This window comes from Idiotropiscis lumnitzeri, chromosome 4 (assembly GCF_059441095.1).
Source record: "Idiotropiscis lumnitzeri isolate Australia: NSW breed Sydney's pygmy pipehorse chromosome 4, RoL_Ilum_1.0, whole genome shotgun sequence".
NCBI classification, from domain to species: Eukaryota; Metazoa; Chordata; class Actinopteri; order Syngnathiformes; family Syngnathidae; genus Idiotropiscis; species Idiotropiscis lumnitzeri.
The window spans coordinates 27,748,195-27,758,425 of NC_142394.1; the positions used below are offsets into that span (position 1 = coordinate 27,748,195).

Sequence of the window (10,231 nt, forward strand, 5' to 3'; positions counted from 1 at the left end):
ATACAGTGTCTGAAATATCTTCGTTTTGATAACTTGGTGAAACAAACAAAAAAATGGAAGACATTTTTCCAAGGACCCCCCCTCACTAAAAAAAGAAGCCAACTGAATTAAAACGTTGTCATCATGAAAAAAAAATCATAGAATAGTCTTTGATGAACAGGGAGGGTGCTATACCTGGACTAAGAGGGTCCTATTCCCCCGTCAGAAATCTGTGCAGCCTCCAGTATTTTATCTAATATTCTAAAATATATTTGTAAATTATTTGCTCAGCCCATCCTTTCGGTCAAACCCCCCTTTAGCACTGGAAGAGACAATTGTGAAGTGTTCACAAAAATATGAATATTATATTTGTTTAAAAAAAAAAGCACGAGGGAAGAAAGTGGATTTCAAAAGTACAATTTTATGCCTATTACGTTACACCTTTTATTCTAGAAAGGACACCTTTATGTTTGAAAAATGGGACTACTGTATATTCGCGAAAATCACGTGGTGCATGTAGAGAAAAAAAATACTGAATTCAATTCACGTAACTTTTCGGTAATCCGTACATTCATTAGCCATACTTCTTATTCTAACTGGAATCTAAGTAGTGCAGTACTATTATGTAGATTTCGGTTGTATTCAGCTTTTAAGCACATTAGCATTGACGCTATTTCAACATTTGTTAACACAAAAACAATTTTATATGAAATTCATTTGAATGGAATCATTAGATAGCGCACACGCATATGTGCGGATTTCCCTAAGAGTGGATTTATTTCAAGGAAAATGCTTATTGTCAGTTTATCAAATTTAGTTTTTTTTTAATGCATTTCAATGGCCGTCAACGACATGCGCATTTTTGCTATTCGCAGTCCGGCCCGGTCCGTATCCACCGCGAATAGAGGGGGTTCATTGTATAGCGCAGTGAGAGCACAAGTACAAAGCAAGCAACACATCCCATAATTTTGGTAGCCTTCCTAAAATAGGAGTACTATTCCTAAAGCAGGCTGCGTGTTATGCAACGTGCATCCCAAAGTAACCTCGGGGCCTTGAAGTGCAAAATGGGCAACGCGCGCCCCCTGGTGGACACATTCAAAAGAAGGAACTTAGTGTAAAAGGGCTTTATTTTCTGGAAAACAACACTGCTTACACCCAGCAGTAAAGAATGAAACGGATTATTTTTCTCAATACTTGCCATGACAAAGACGTGGTTATGCGAAACCTTCAGGAAACGTCAACCCACCCCCATGTAAAAAAAAAAAAAAAAAAAGAAAAAAAAAACATTTTGGTCCAGTATAAGAAGCATTATCATTTTATATTATAAGTTAATATTCTGTAGTTGCTATTTAATTATTATTATTTTTTTTACATTCATTAGCTTTTTTTAGCCCTCAAAGCTCATGCAGCCTGGCAGTGGTTAACATCCTAGAAAGGAAAAACGAACAAAAGACAGACTTTAAGGCGGCGATCCTTCAAAAACTTCAAACTTAACATTTGGGGCGACTTTTTCTGTTGACGAATATAGTTTTAAAAATGGATGCAATTAGTATTATTGTCTTTTTTTTTTTAAGCAGGGGGGATAAAAGCAAAGTTGCAGCAGTTTGCGTGTATATTTCTGCCCCCACAAAAAAAATATGCTTGGGGCGTTAAAATAGAACTCGCTAGTTGAAGTCATAATTACATTCAGGCTTTCTTCTTCTTCCTTTTTTTTTTTAAACACACGCAAACAAGTAAACACACATAAATAAGAGGACATTAGTAGGAGGGGGCGGGGGGGGGGGGGGGGAGATACTCCAGAGACGTCCACATGGCCGCAGAGATTACTCCAGTTCACTTTTCCCAGAGATGGTCGAGTGAGGGGCGTAACGGGAGGCTCAGTCAGATGAAAGGGTTTCGCGACGTGCCCCGACTGGGGTAAACGTTCCCCTGAAAGAGAGCGAGATGAAAAGGATGTTGCTTGACGACGCCTCTTACATTTGGCAGGAAAAGGAAGTACTCACGGTAAAAGGGTTCACCGACATGGGCCGAGGGACTTTGGGCTGGGAGTCGCACGCCGGGAAGGCGGCGAAGCCTGAAAACATTTGATAGAATGGATAACAAAGCTCACTGTAACTATTCTTTATCTTCTGCAAAGATCGACTCCCCCTGGTGGTCAAAGTGCACACTAAAAAATGAACAGCGCAATGCACATTGAAATGAAGCAAAAAAAAAAATTTTTTATCCTCAAATGGGAAGAAAAACGGGCATTACCATTAGCTTCCTGGTTATTGGCAGCCTGTTGGCAAAACGAAGCAGGCGGCGGGAACACCAAAGTGGGCGAGGTGACAAACGCGCTGTCGCCTGGGGGGGGAAGAGCGCAACGGGTTGTGATTGGTCGCTTAGGTGGCGGGATTGCGGACAAACCAACAAACTCACCTCCTGGGGAGCTGCTGAAAGGGTTACTGGGAGACAGCGCAGCGGGCTGCTGGGAAGTGGAGCTGGAGCTGAATGGGTTGGGGAAATCTAACACACATGCGCCCACCCACACACACACGCACACACACAGGAAAGGGGGGGCGGTCAGTGGGATGAAAAGATAATTGACAGTGTGTGTGGCGTGAACAGGCTCCATGCCACACTATTCAGCACAACACAACCCCGAGACACGCCACACAAACATATTCCTATAAACATACTCTCGCTCGCTCGCTCGCTCTCTCTCACTAACATGGCCAAAAAAGATTGACAGCTGAGTGCAGTTCACACATCCTTGCCGCACATGGCCAAGTGCTGGCTTTGCGCCAAGCAGATTGAAAAAGATGAAATTGTCAGAACGCGAGCTTAGAGGAGGTGCAAAATGGGACGGCCGGAAAACTGCTCTCAATCATCACCAAAATTCACATGCACATCAATCTCAGATAATATCAAAACCATCACGAAATTGTGCTTTTCTGACATGAACCCACGTGCTTTTTTTTGCATGAAGCGTTTTTGACCTTCCTGGAACAAAAATTGTGGCCCCACGCGTGTTTGGCGAGGGAAGCTTGTTGACAAAAGCGAGTAACAGACATTTTATTAAGACGTCTGGGGAATAATAATAATAATAAAGTGAAAGCCAGCCATTCAAGGGGGCTAGGGATCAACCACAGATAGTGAAATTCCGTCAGTACCTAGAGATGCCACAAGATGGCGCTAAATCATTTAAATCCAGATTAGTGTTTCATCTGGATCGATTTACCGGTACTGTATTTACTATGATCTGGAACGACACTAAGAATTCAAATCATGGATCAAGCATGTACACAATCAAAAACCGATGTTACATCAACAGCAGTATTTTGTAGTACAATTATTCAACAGGAAAAAAAAAACATCTTCACCGGAGGATACCAGGCTAAAAAAAAACACGTTTGCACGAACTGTTGCGACATTACATATGGGCAAACAAATAAGTGCACTCACACTTAGCACATTTTTGAGTCATGCAACTCACATTTACACACAAAGATAGAGTGAGAGAAGCACAATCCAACTTTCAGTTTGAGTTTGAGTTGCATTCAAAAATCCAAATGAAAAAACAACATCAACACCCGCAGCAAAATAAATGAAACCTAACAATTTCGTTTCATTGCTTCGGCCTGAGCACAAAAAGAGCAAAAATAGTGAGTTTTACAGCGATGATTTGGTTTAACGGAAATAAAAATCTGAAAAATGTTCATCTTACTTGCAAATGTTTGCGAGGCTGACGTTGTATCAACACCCGGAGAGCTGGTGGAAGAATTTCACAGCTTCAGAAAATAGCAGCAAAGTGATGATTTGACCCCCCCCCAAAAAAATGTTTTAATTACCTGGCAGGAGTGGAGCCAGTAGAGAGCCGACTGCCAAACAGGGTGCTATACTGTGGTGGCCCAGCAGGTGGTGCTGCGGACAAACATTTCACGCAGATTTTTTTCCACTTTATCCAAATGAGAAACACAGGGTTCAAATCTAACATTGACATGGGAAAAAAAGTGCTGTAACTGAGTCAGGAAACAAGCTTTCCTCCTCAACACATAAAAAAAGAAGAAAAAAATCTGCCTTGGTGAGTCAAAAGCGGCTGATTTTAAACCGATTAAAACGAGTCAAGGGGCTCCTTTGAAGCCAACTGTGCGTGATGTGGAGCAAACACAATGAGCGTAATTCAGCGGCTAACAGCCTTGGCATTTGGAGGAAGGACGTTACGCAACCTTGCTGAGCGCGCCGTGACAATCTGGCCCACACACAGACTCCACTGCAGTGCTTTATTAAAGTCAACATGCCGAAAACTAAGTGAGTGTGGAATTCGGCTGTTACTGTAATACAGTGGAGGAAATAAGAATTGGATGCTTACACAAAAAAACAAAAAAAAAAAACAAAATGAGTCATCACTTTTTTGTACATAGTGGAGTGTCTCTAAAATCGAATGCAAACAGACGGTAGAAAATGGCATACCTGCTTCCGAGAAGACGCTGTCCAGGTGCGATACCGCAGCGTACCTGTCCTGGGCGTTGGCAGTGGTTTGTTGCTGCTGGGACAGAGACTGAGGAAGAGGAGCGTGCGGTTGTTTCAGTCCGCCGAAGTCCAAGCTGAGCGATTTGGGGAAGGCTCTGAAGGGCCCCGTGGCGCCAGACGTTGACGCGGTGCGACCTGAGAAAGACAAAAAATAAAAAGGATGAAGCCACAGACAGGCAACATAAAAATAACATTTAAAAAAAAAAAATCACAAAATGAATGTAAACAACTCCACGAGGTGCTTAGTAATATAAACCTTTCATGCTGGAAGAAATATTATTGAGGGTTATTAAATTTTACAAAAAAAAATAAAAAATAGCAAGCTGCTGCATCGTTTCAGCACACAAAAACAAAAGATTAGCATGGTAAGCATTTTAGAGGGCAGCAAACATTTGATACTGAGCATGTCGTTTATTGCGAATTGTGACATTTTTATTATTAGTAAATAATTTACAAAATATGCTTAATTGCTCAAGAGAGATTAAAATGATTAGCACTCTAGTGGGCAGCAAACATTAGCCACAGAGCATGCTAGCATCTGATAAAGCCGGTCTTTCTTTTCCTTAACTGTGACATATTTATTTTTAATTTTTTATTCAAATTTACATAATTAGCTCAACTCTGGAAATGACCTTGAAATAAAAGACTATCCTGCCGATATAGAGTGTGCAAGTGCTGAACTGCTGATGTGTTGAATATGTACGACTAGCCATAGCTGTGAAGAGAAGAACTATTTTTATTAAGTTGAAATTATTATTTCTAAAAAAAAAAAGTAAAATAGAATGCTTTGTCCTTTGTAGTTCCGCCACATAAACACAATAGCAACAGTAAAAAAATAAGAAAGGAGAAATATTAGCATTATTAGCATGTTAGCTAGCAACAAACATTAGCCATAGAGAATGCTAGCAGCAGCCTGTCTTTTTTTTTTTTTTTTTTTGGTGACAACAATTCAAATAATTTGCTGAACTCTCTGGACGAAATCAACTTGAAATACTTATCTTATCGACAATCTTGCAGTTACAAAGAACGCAAGTGCTGAATCGACGACGTGTTGAATATGCACGATTGGCCATAGCTGTCTAGAAAAGGACTATTTTTGCACAACCAAACAAACAACGGTATGATTTATTTATTTATTTATTTATTTTTTGGGTGAAACAGCAAGCTTTCTGCTCGGTAGTTTCAGCACACAAACACCACTGCAAGCAAAAAAAAAAAAAAAAAAAGCATGTTAGCGGACAGCAACCGTTAGCCACAGCGCATGCTAGCATCTGATAAAGCAAGTCTTTTTTTTTCTCCTGAACGGTGACACCGTTCTGGTTAAAATTGACAAAAATGATATGAACTCTTAAAATAACAGACTAAAGTGCGCAAGTGCTGAATCGCTGATGTGTTGAATGCGTACAACTAGCCGTAGTTGTCCAGATAAGAACTATTTTTGGACAACCGAACCTGTAGGCACGATGGGATTACAGCGGTAGCCCACATATTTATTTTTAAGTGCTTTGACGCCGCCGACGCGGAGTGAAATATCAGCAGCCCGCCGCTGACCGCAAGCAGCAACGGCGCGGCCGCCTCCTAAAAATAGCAACGTGAGGACTCGTCTGATCGGAGCGGCAAAGGACTCGATGCATGAGGGATGGATATTAGGCACATTTGGCATGTGGCAAACACACCAGTGGGACGAGGTTGAGGGGGCGTGTCTTACCTAACGTGAAGTGTTTTTTGAAAGAGCTACCGGCTACAAAATCAGGAAACACACACACAGAGCATAAGAGGCTGTTAATCTGAAAGGACAAATCAAAAAAGGGAGCAGAAGGCAGTCGGGATGCCCACCTGAAGGTCGAGGGAGGGCAGGGAAGGAAGGACCGTGAGCTGAAGACAATGAGCCCGGGCGTTGTCTCTCAATCCCGGAGACATTCTGCTCTACAATAGAGAGACAAAAACGCACAAGGGGAAATGTTTCGATTGGAGCGCAGCGCAAAATGCTCCGGCGCGTGTCGATACCTTTCGGCGGCGGATCCCGGAAGCTTTGGGAGCGCGAAGGCCGCGCGGTGAACGCATCGGGGCGGGCGTCGGCGGGCGAGGCGGACGGGGCTCGATCCCACTGCGCCATTTGGGACTGCCGAGAGGGAAAGACACGTTAAGCGTCGCGGTGGCTCCGTGGGCCGCGTCTTGACGGCCGACAGCGAGCATCTCTCACCAGCGTCCTGGCGGGCCGGGCGTTGGGCGGCAGGTTATGAGGGGGCTGGCCCGACAGCGCACCGTGAACGAGGACGGTCTGGACACCCGGGCTCCAAGGTCCCTCCACATCTCTTCGGTTCTTACTTTTGGAAAAATGCCTGCAAGACAAGGATGAATGTCGCAGGATGGGACAATTTGTAATCGTGGTCTTCAATGGGACATGTTACGGGAAATTTTTATTTTTTTTATAACCTTTGTCCCGCTTTCACAAGAGGAAAATTCTCACGAGATCCCCGTATTCCACTTCTTAAAGTAGTGCTTCTCAAATAGTGGGGCGGACCCCCCTTGGGGTGGGGGGCACGGTGCAATGTTAAGGGGCTCCCCCAAGCTTTTTTTCCACCGTACGACAATAAAGTGTAATGGCACCTCCACTCCACTAGTTGGCAGTGGCGCTCTCCTTGCCGGTTGTCCTTTTTGTTTTGCAATGAAAATGCTATTATTTATAATTCCGGCATTTTTGTCTTCTTGCAGGGCGGAGGGGGGGGGCGTAACAGAAAAAAATTGAGAAGCACTGTCTTAAAACAAGAAGCATCCAATTGCCTCCTTTCAAATCTCCGCCATGTTACGTTATCGGCTGAAAAGGCTTTTTACATCGCGTTGGGACATCGGCTCACCATTTCTTCTTCTCGTATTTGTCCTGCAGGAACTCTTTGAACTTCTGCGAGTCTTTCATGTCAGAGCAGCCGTCGGTCTTGGGCTCAAACGCGCACAGCCACGTCCTCCTGCCGACCTGAACGCAAACGGCACACCGCGGGAAAATGATGACGGGGCAATATGACAGTGGGAAAAATTTGATTTCGTTTGCTTCGATTCATTCCCTTCTTTTCGATCCAAACCGATTTTCCCATTCAAATCAGTTTCCCTTCCATCGCCGTCACTTTTTTTGCCACATTGTGGCTAAGTGCCGTGAGACAGTTTCAAATGTGAAATATGAGTCTTGGCACCATGAACGCTGGGCAACACCGGTTTAGTGAACCGGCGCGAGACATGCAGAACCACCTCGCTGATTCACAAATGGACATTTGTCAACTTGCGGAATTGTAAAATGCAGCTATCGACGTTCAAATTGTGTTTTTCGATCTCGCCCCGCTCCCTTCGGTAGCGCCACGTTCGCTGAGGAGGAGCAAGTGATGTCCAGCGGACGTTTTGACAGCAAAAGCAGCGTGATGGACGATGGCGGGTGAGACTTTGATTTGATTTTTTTCCACATCGCTATATCACCCGTTTTCAATGACTCGCGACGATAAAAACACTTTCATGGTGACGTCTACTATTTCAACGTCCCCGAACTCCCACGCTGCCCTGCAATCAACTAAAAAGGCACTCCACCTAAAAGCCTGCGGACATAATCGCCGGCGATCCTCTCGATGTCACGCGGGAGAGGCCGGGAGCAAGTGGGCCGAGGTTGGGACGAGACGTCTTTCTGCTCGTGTCACTCACCTCGTTGCCGTGGTTTTGGAGGAATTCCACTTCCTGTTGGGAGAAGGTCGTCATGGAGATGGACTTGACCCTGTGCGGAGGGTTGAGGCCTCGCCTGGGGGAGGACGACCAATGGTTGAAAAACAAATCAACGCAAGCACAACTCGTGTTGTCATTCCGAGCAGAGGAAACAGCAGGTGGGCGTGAAACATCTTCACGGTGTGTGTGTGTGCGCGCGTGTGTGTGGTGTCGAGGAGGGGGGAGGGGGGCTTCGAACGTGTGTGAAACCTTCATCCATGCTGAGGTGGCGGGGGGAGGGCATTTATTCCACCTCCTTGATATCCAGCTTAAGCAGCATTTACATTTGCGTTTTTTTTTTCATGAGGCGAACCTGTAAGAACAGAACATGAATGTATAATAAATCTATTATTGTTTTATTATTTACAAACATATGGCTTCTCTTTGCTAAAAAAAAAAAATAGATGAAGAAAAAAAAATAATCGCACGTTAAATCGCAATATCGGGTCCTACTTTTGGACTAACGCGCAACAAAATTTCACAAATAAAATACTGTGTTGCACTAGTAACAGAACTGGGTCCGATTAGTAGGCATGTGTCATGCACTAGTAGCCTCCTAGATCTGAATGTAGCAACAAAATGCCCACTAGTAGCTCTGCCTCATTGGTAACAGCAAGCGTTGTCCTACTAGTGTGCAGAAATGTCACAATTGTGAAAACACTAGTAGCTGGACCTACTATTGTGCTTGAACTGTGTTACTAGTGATGACAAAGTGCGTACTAGTACATGAACCTTAATTGGATATCCAGGATATTGAATCACTGCTCACACTGATTATTATTCAATATCAAGCTTAACAGTCGCACTAGTAGCTCAACTTCGGCAAACCGGTAAGACAACTACATGTTACTACTGAGAAAAACTGCACTAGTTGATATCATTCTGTTGTGCGCCCTGCTCGGCTGACTTATCTAACTACACTGGACTCGTACATGAACTTTCGGCTGGATATGAAGGATATGGACTCAATGATCAAACACGGCAGGATTGGGCAATAACAAGAGTGGCCTTCTCGTGGAGTGCTGCTTGGAGTGGGCTGAACATGCAAAATGTGTCCACACACACACACACACACACATATCAACACACACGCCCAGGCTCTAGAGGAGGTAGTGGAGGGGACGGAAAGAAACAAACCTTGCACCCAATGACTCGTTTTAAAACGCTGTGGGGAGATAGAGAGTGTGTCAAAATGCGTGGAAAGCATCTTCCTCCCTCTCTTGCACCAACATGTGCAAGCGTGCTGCAATCTCCGGGCCTGCCACTTCGGCTCTACTATGATCACTCTGATGCCTGCAAGAACTGCAATTCGAAAAAGACACAGGCTGCAGATGCTACTCACAGCATTCCGGAGCACGACGTGCACACGAAGGTGCCCACGGTCACGTCCGTGTACGTCACGCCGGGCTGGTTGCACTCGAAGCAGTGTTTGTTTACTCCGGACTGGGCCAGCTCGCGGACCTTGCGTGCGCAGATCTCCTGGTTGTCCCGGTGCTTGCGGTTCGACATCGTGGATCCGGAGGAGGGGCGGGATTGAGGGGTCGAGCCTCCGTCCGAGCGCCGTCTCCCGGGCTCTCCACTTCGGCCAATTCACCGCCGCATTGTGGGTCGAGGGGCGTGGGGGGCTTGGGGGGTCGAGGGGCGTGGGCTGGTGCTAGGAGAGAACGCCACTCGGCTCCTGCTTCGCAGCGAATGCCAGGCAGCACGGAGGAGGGCAAGTTGGAGTGAATAGGATGCGACGAATACCGGAAGCACGCGGACGCTCTTCAGAATAAAAGCGTGCCATAGCACCGGACATATGCGATCATTCAAACGAAATACCAACCATGTATTTTATATATTTTTTTATATATGTTGTTAAAAAAGTAACATTGATAGCTCAAACAATAAATTGTACTTTTTGCAAGATAATTTATTTTTCATAATACATTATATTTGGAATGACATGAAGTTGCATTTGATTTGAAATACTAATCCGATTTTAGTAATTATCTAATTA

General features: G+C 44.6%; 1 protein-coding gene across 4 annotated transcripts; it reads right to left on the bottom strand.

Moving 5' to 3' along the window:
* Positions 1-1,088: 1,088 nt before the first annotated feature.
* agfg2 (ArfGAP with FG repeats 2) lies at positions 1,089-9,937 on the bottom strand. 4 transcript variants are annotated; one of them, XM_088294998.1, is made up of 15 exons: positions 9,575-9,709; positions 8,443-8,545; positions 8,176-8,269; positions 7,350-7,465; positions 6,695-6,833; positions 6,499-6,613; positions 6,328-6,417; positions 6,200-6,232; positions 4,432-4,626; positions 3,810-3,882; positions 3,686-3,729; positions 2,398-2,484; positions 2,233-2,322; positions 1,983-2,053; positions 1,089-1,908 (listed from the first exon to the last, which is right to left on the bottom strand). In XM_088294998.1, exons 3-15 carry the CDS (start codon positions 8,227-8,229, stop codon positions 1,861-1,863), a joined length of 1,155 nt encoding a protein of 384 aa, XP_088151124.1. In that variant the 5' UTR covers positions 8,230-8,269; positions 8,443-8,545; positions 9,575-9,709; the 3' UTR covers positions 1,089-1,860. The 4 variants fall into 4 exon arrangements, with proteins under 4 accessions (XP_088151124.1, XP_088151122.1, XP_088151125.1 ...); XM_088294996.1 differs by lacking the exon at positions 8,443-8,545 and having other exon boundaries at positions 9,575-9,937; XM_088294999.1 differs by lacking the exons at positions 8,443-8,545; positions 9,575-9,709 and adding an exon at positions 9,370-9,568.
* Between the last annotated feature and the right edge of the window lie 294 nt (positions 9,938-10,231).

Excerpts from the sequence above, each read along its gene's own strand:
- agfg2 (XM_088294996.1), bottom strand. The coding sequence starts at position 9,741 with ATGTCGAACCGCAAGCACCGGGACAACCAGGAGATCTGCGCACGCAAG. Across the intron at positions 2,054-2,232 it reads CAATAACCAGGAAGCTAATG|GCTTCGCCGCCTTCCCGGCG; the intron begins GTAATGCCCGTT and ends AAATGTTTTCAG. Across the intron at positions 1,909-1,982 it reads TGTCGGTGAACCCTTTTACC|GGGAACGTTTACCCCAGTCG; the intron begins GTGAGTACTTCC and ends GCTCTCTTTCAG.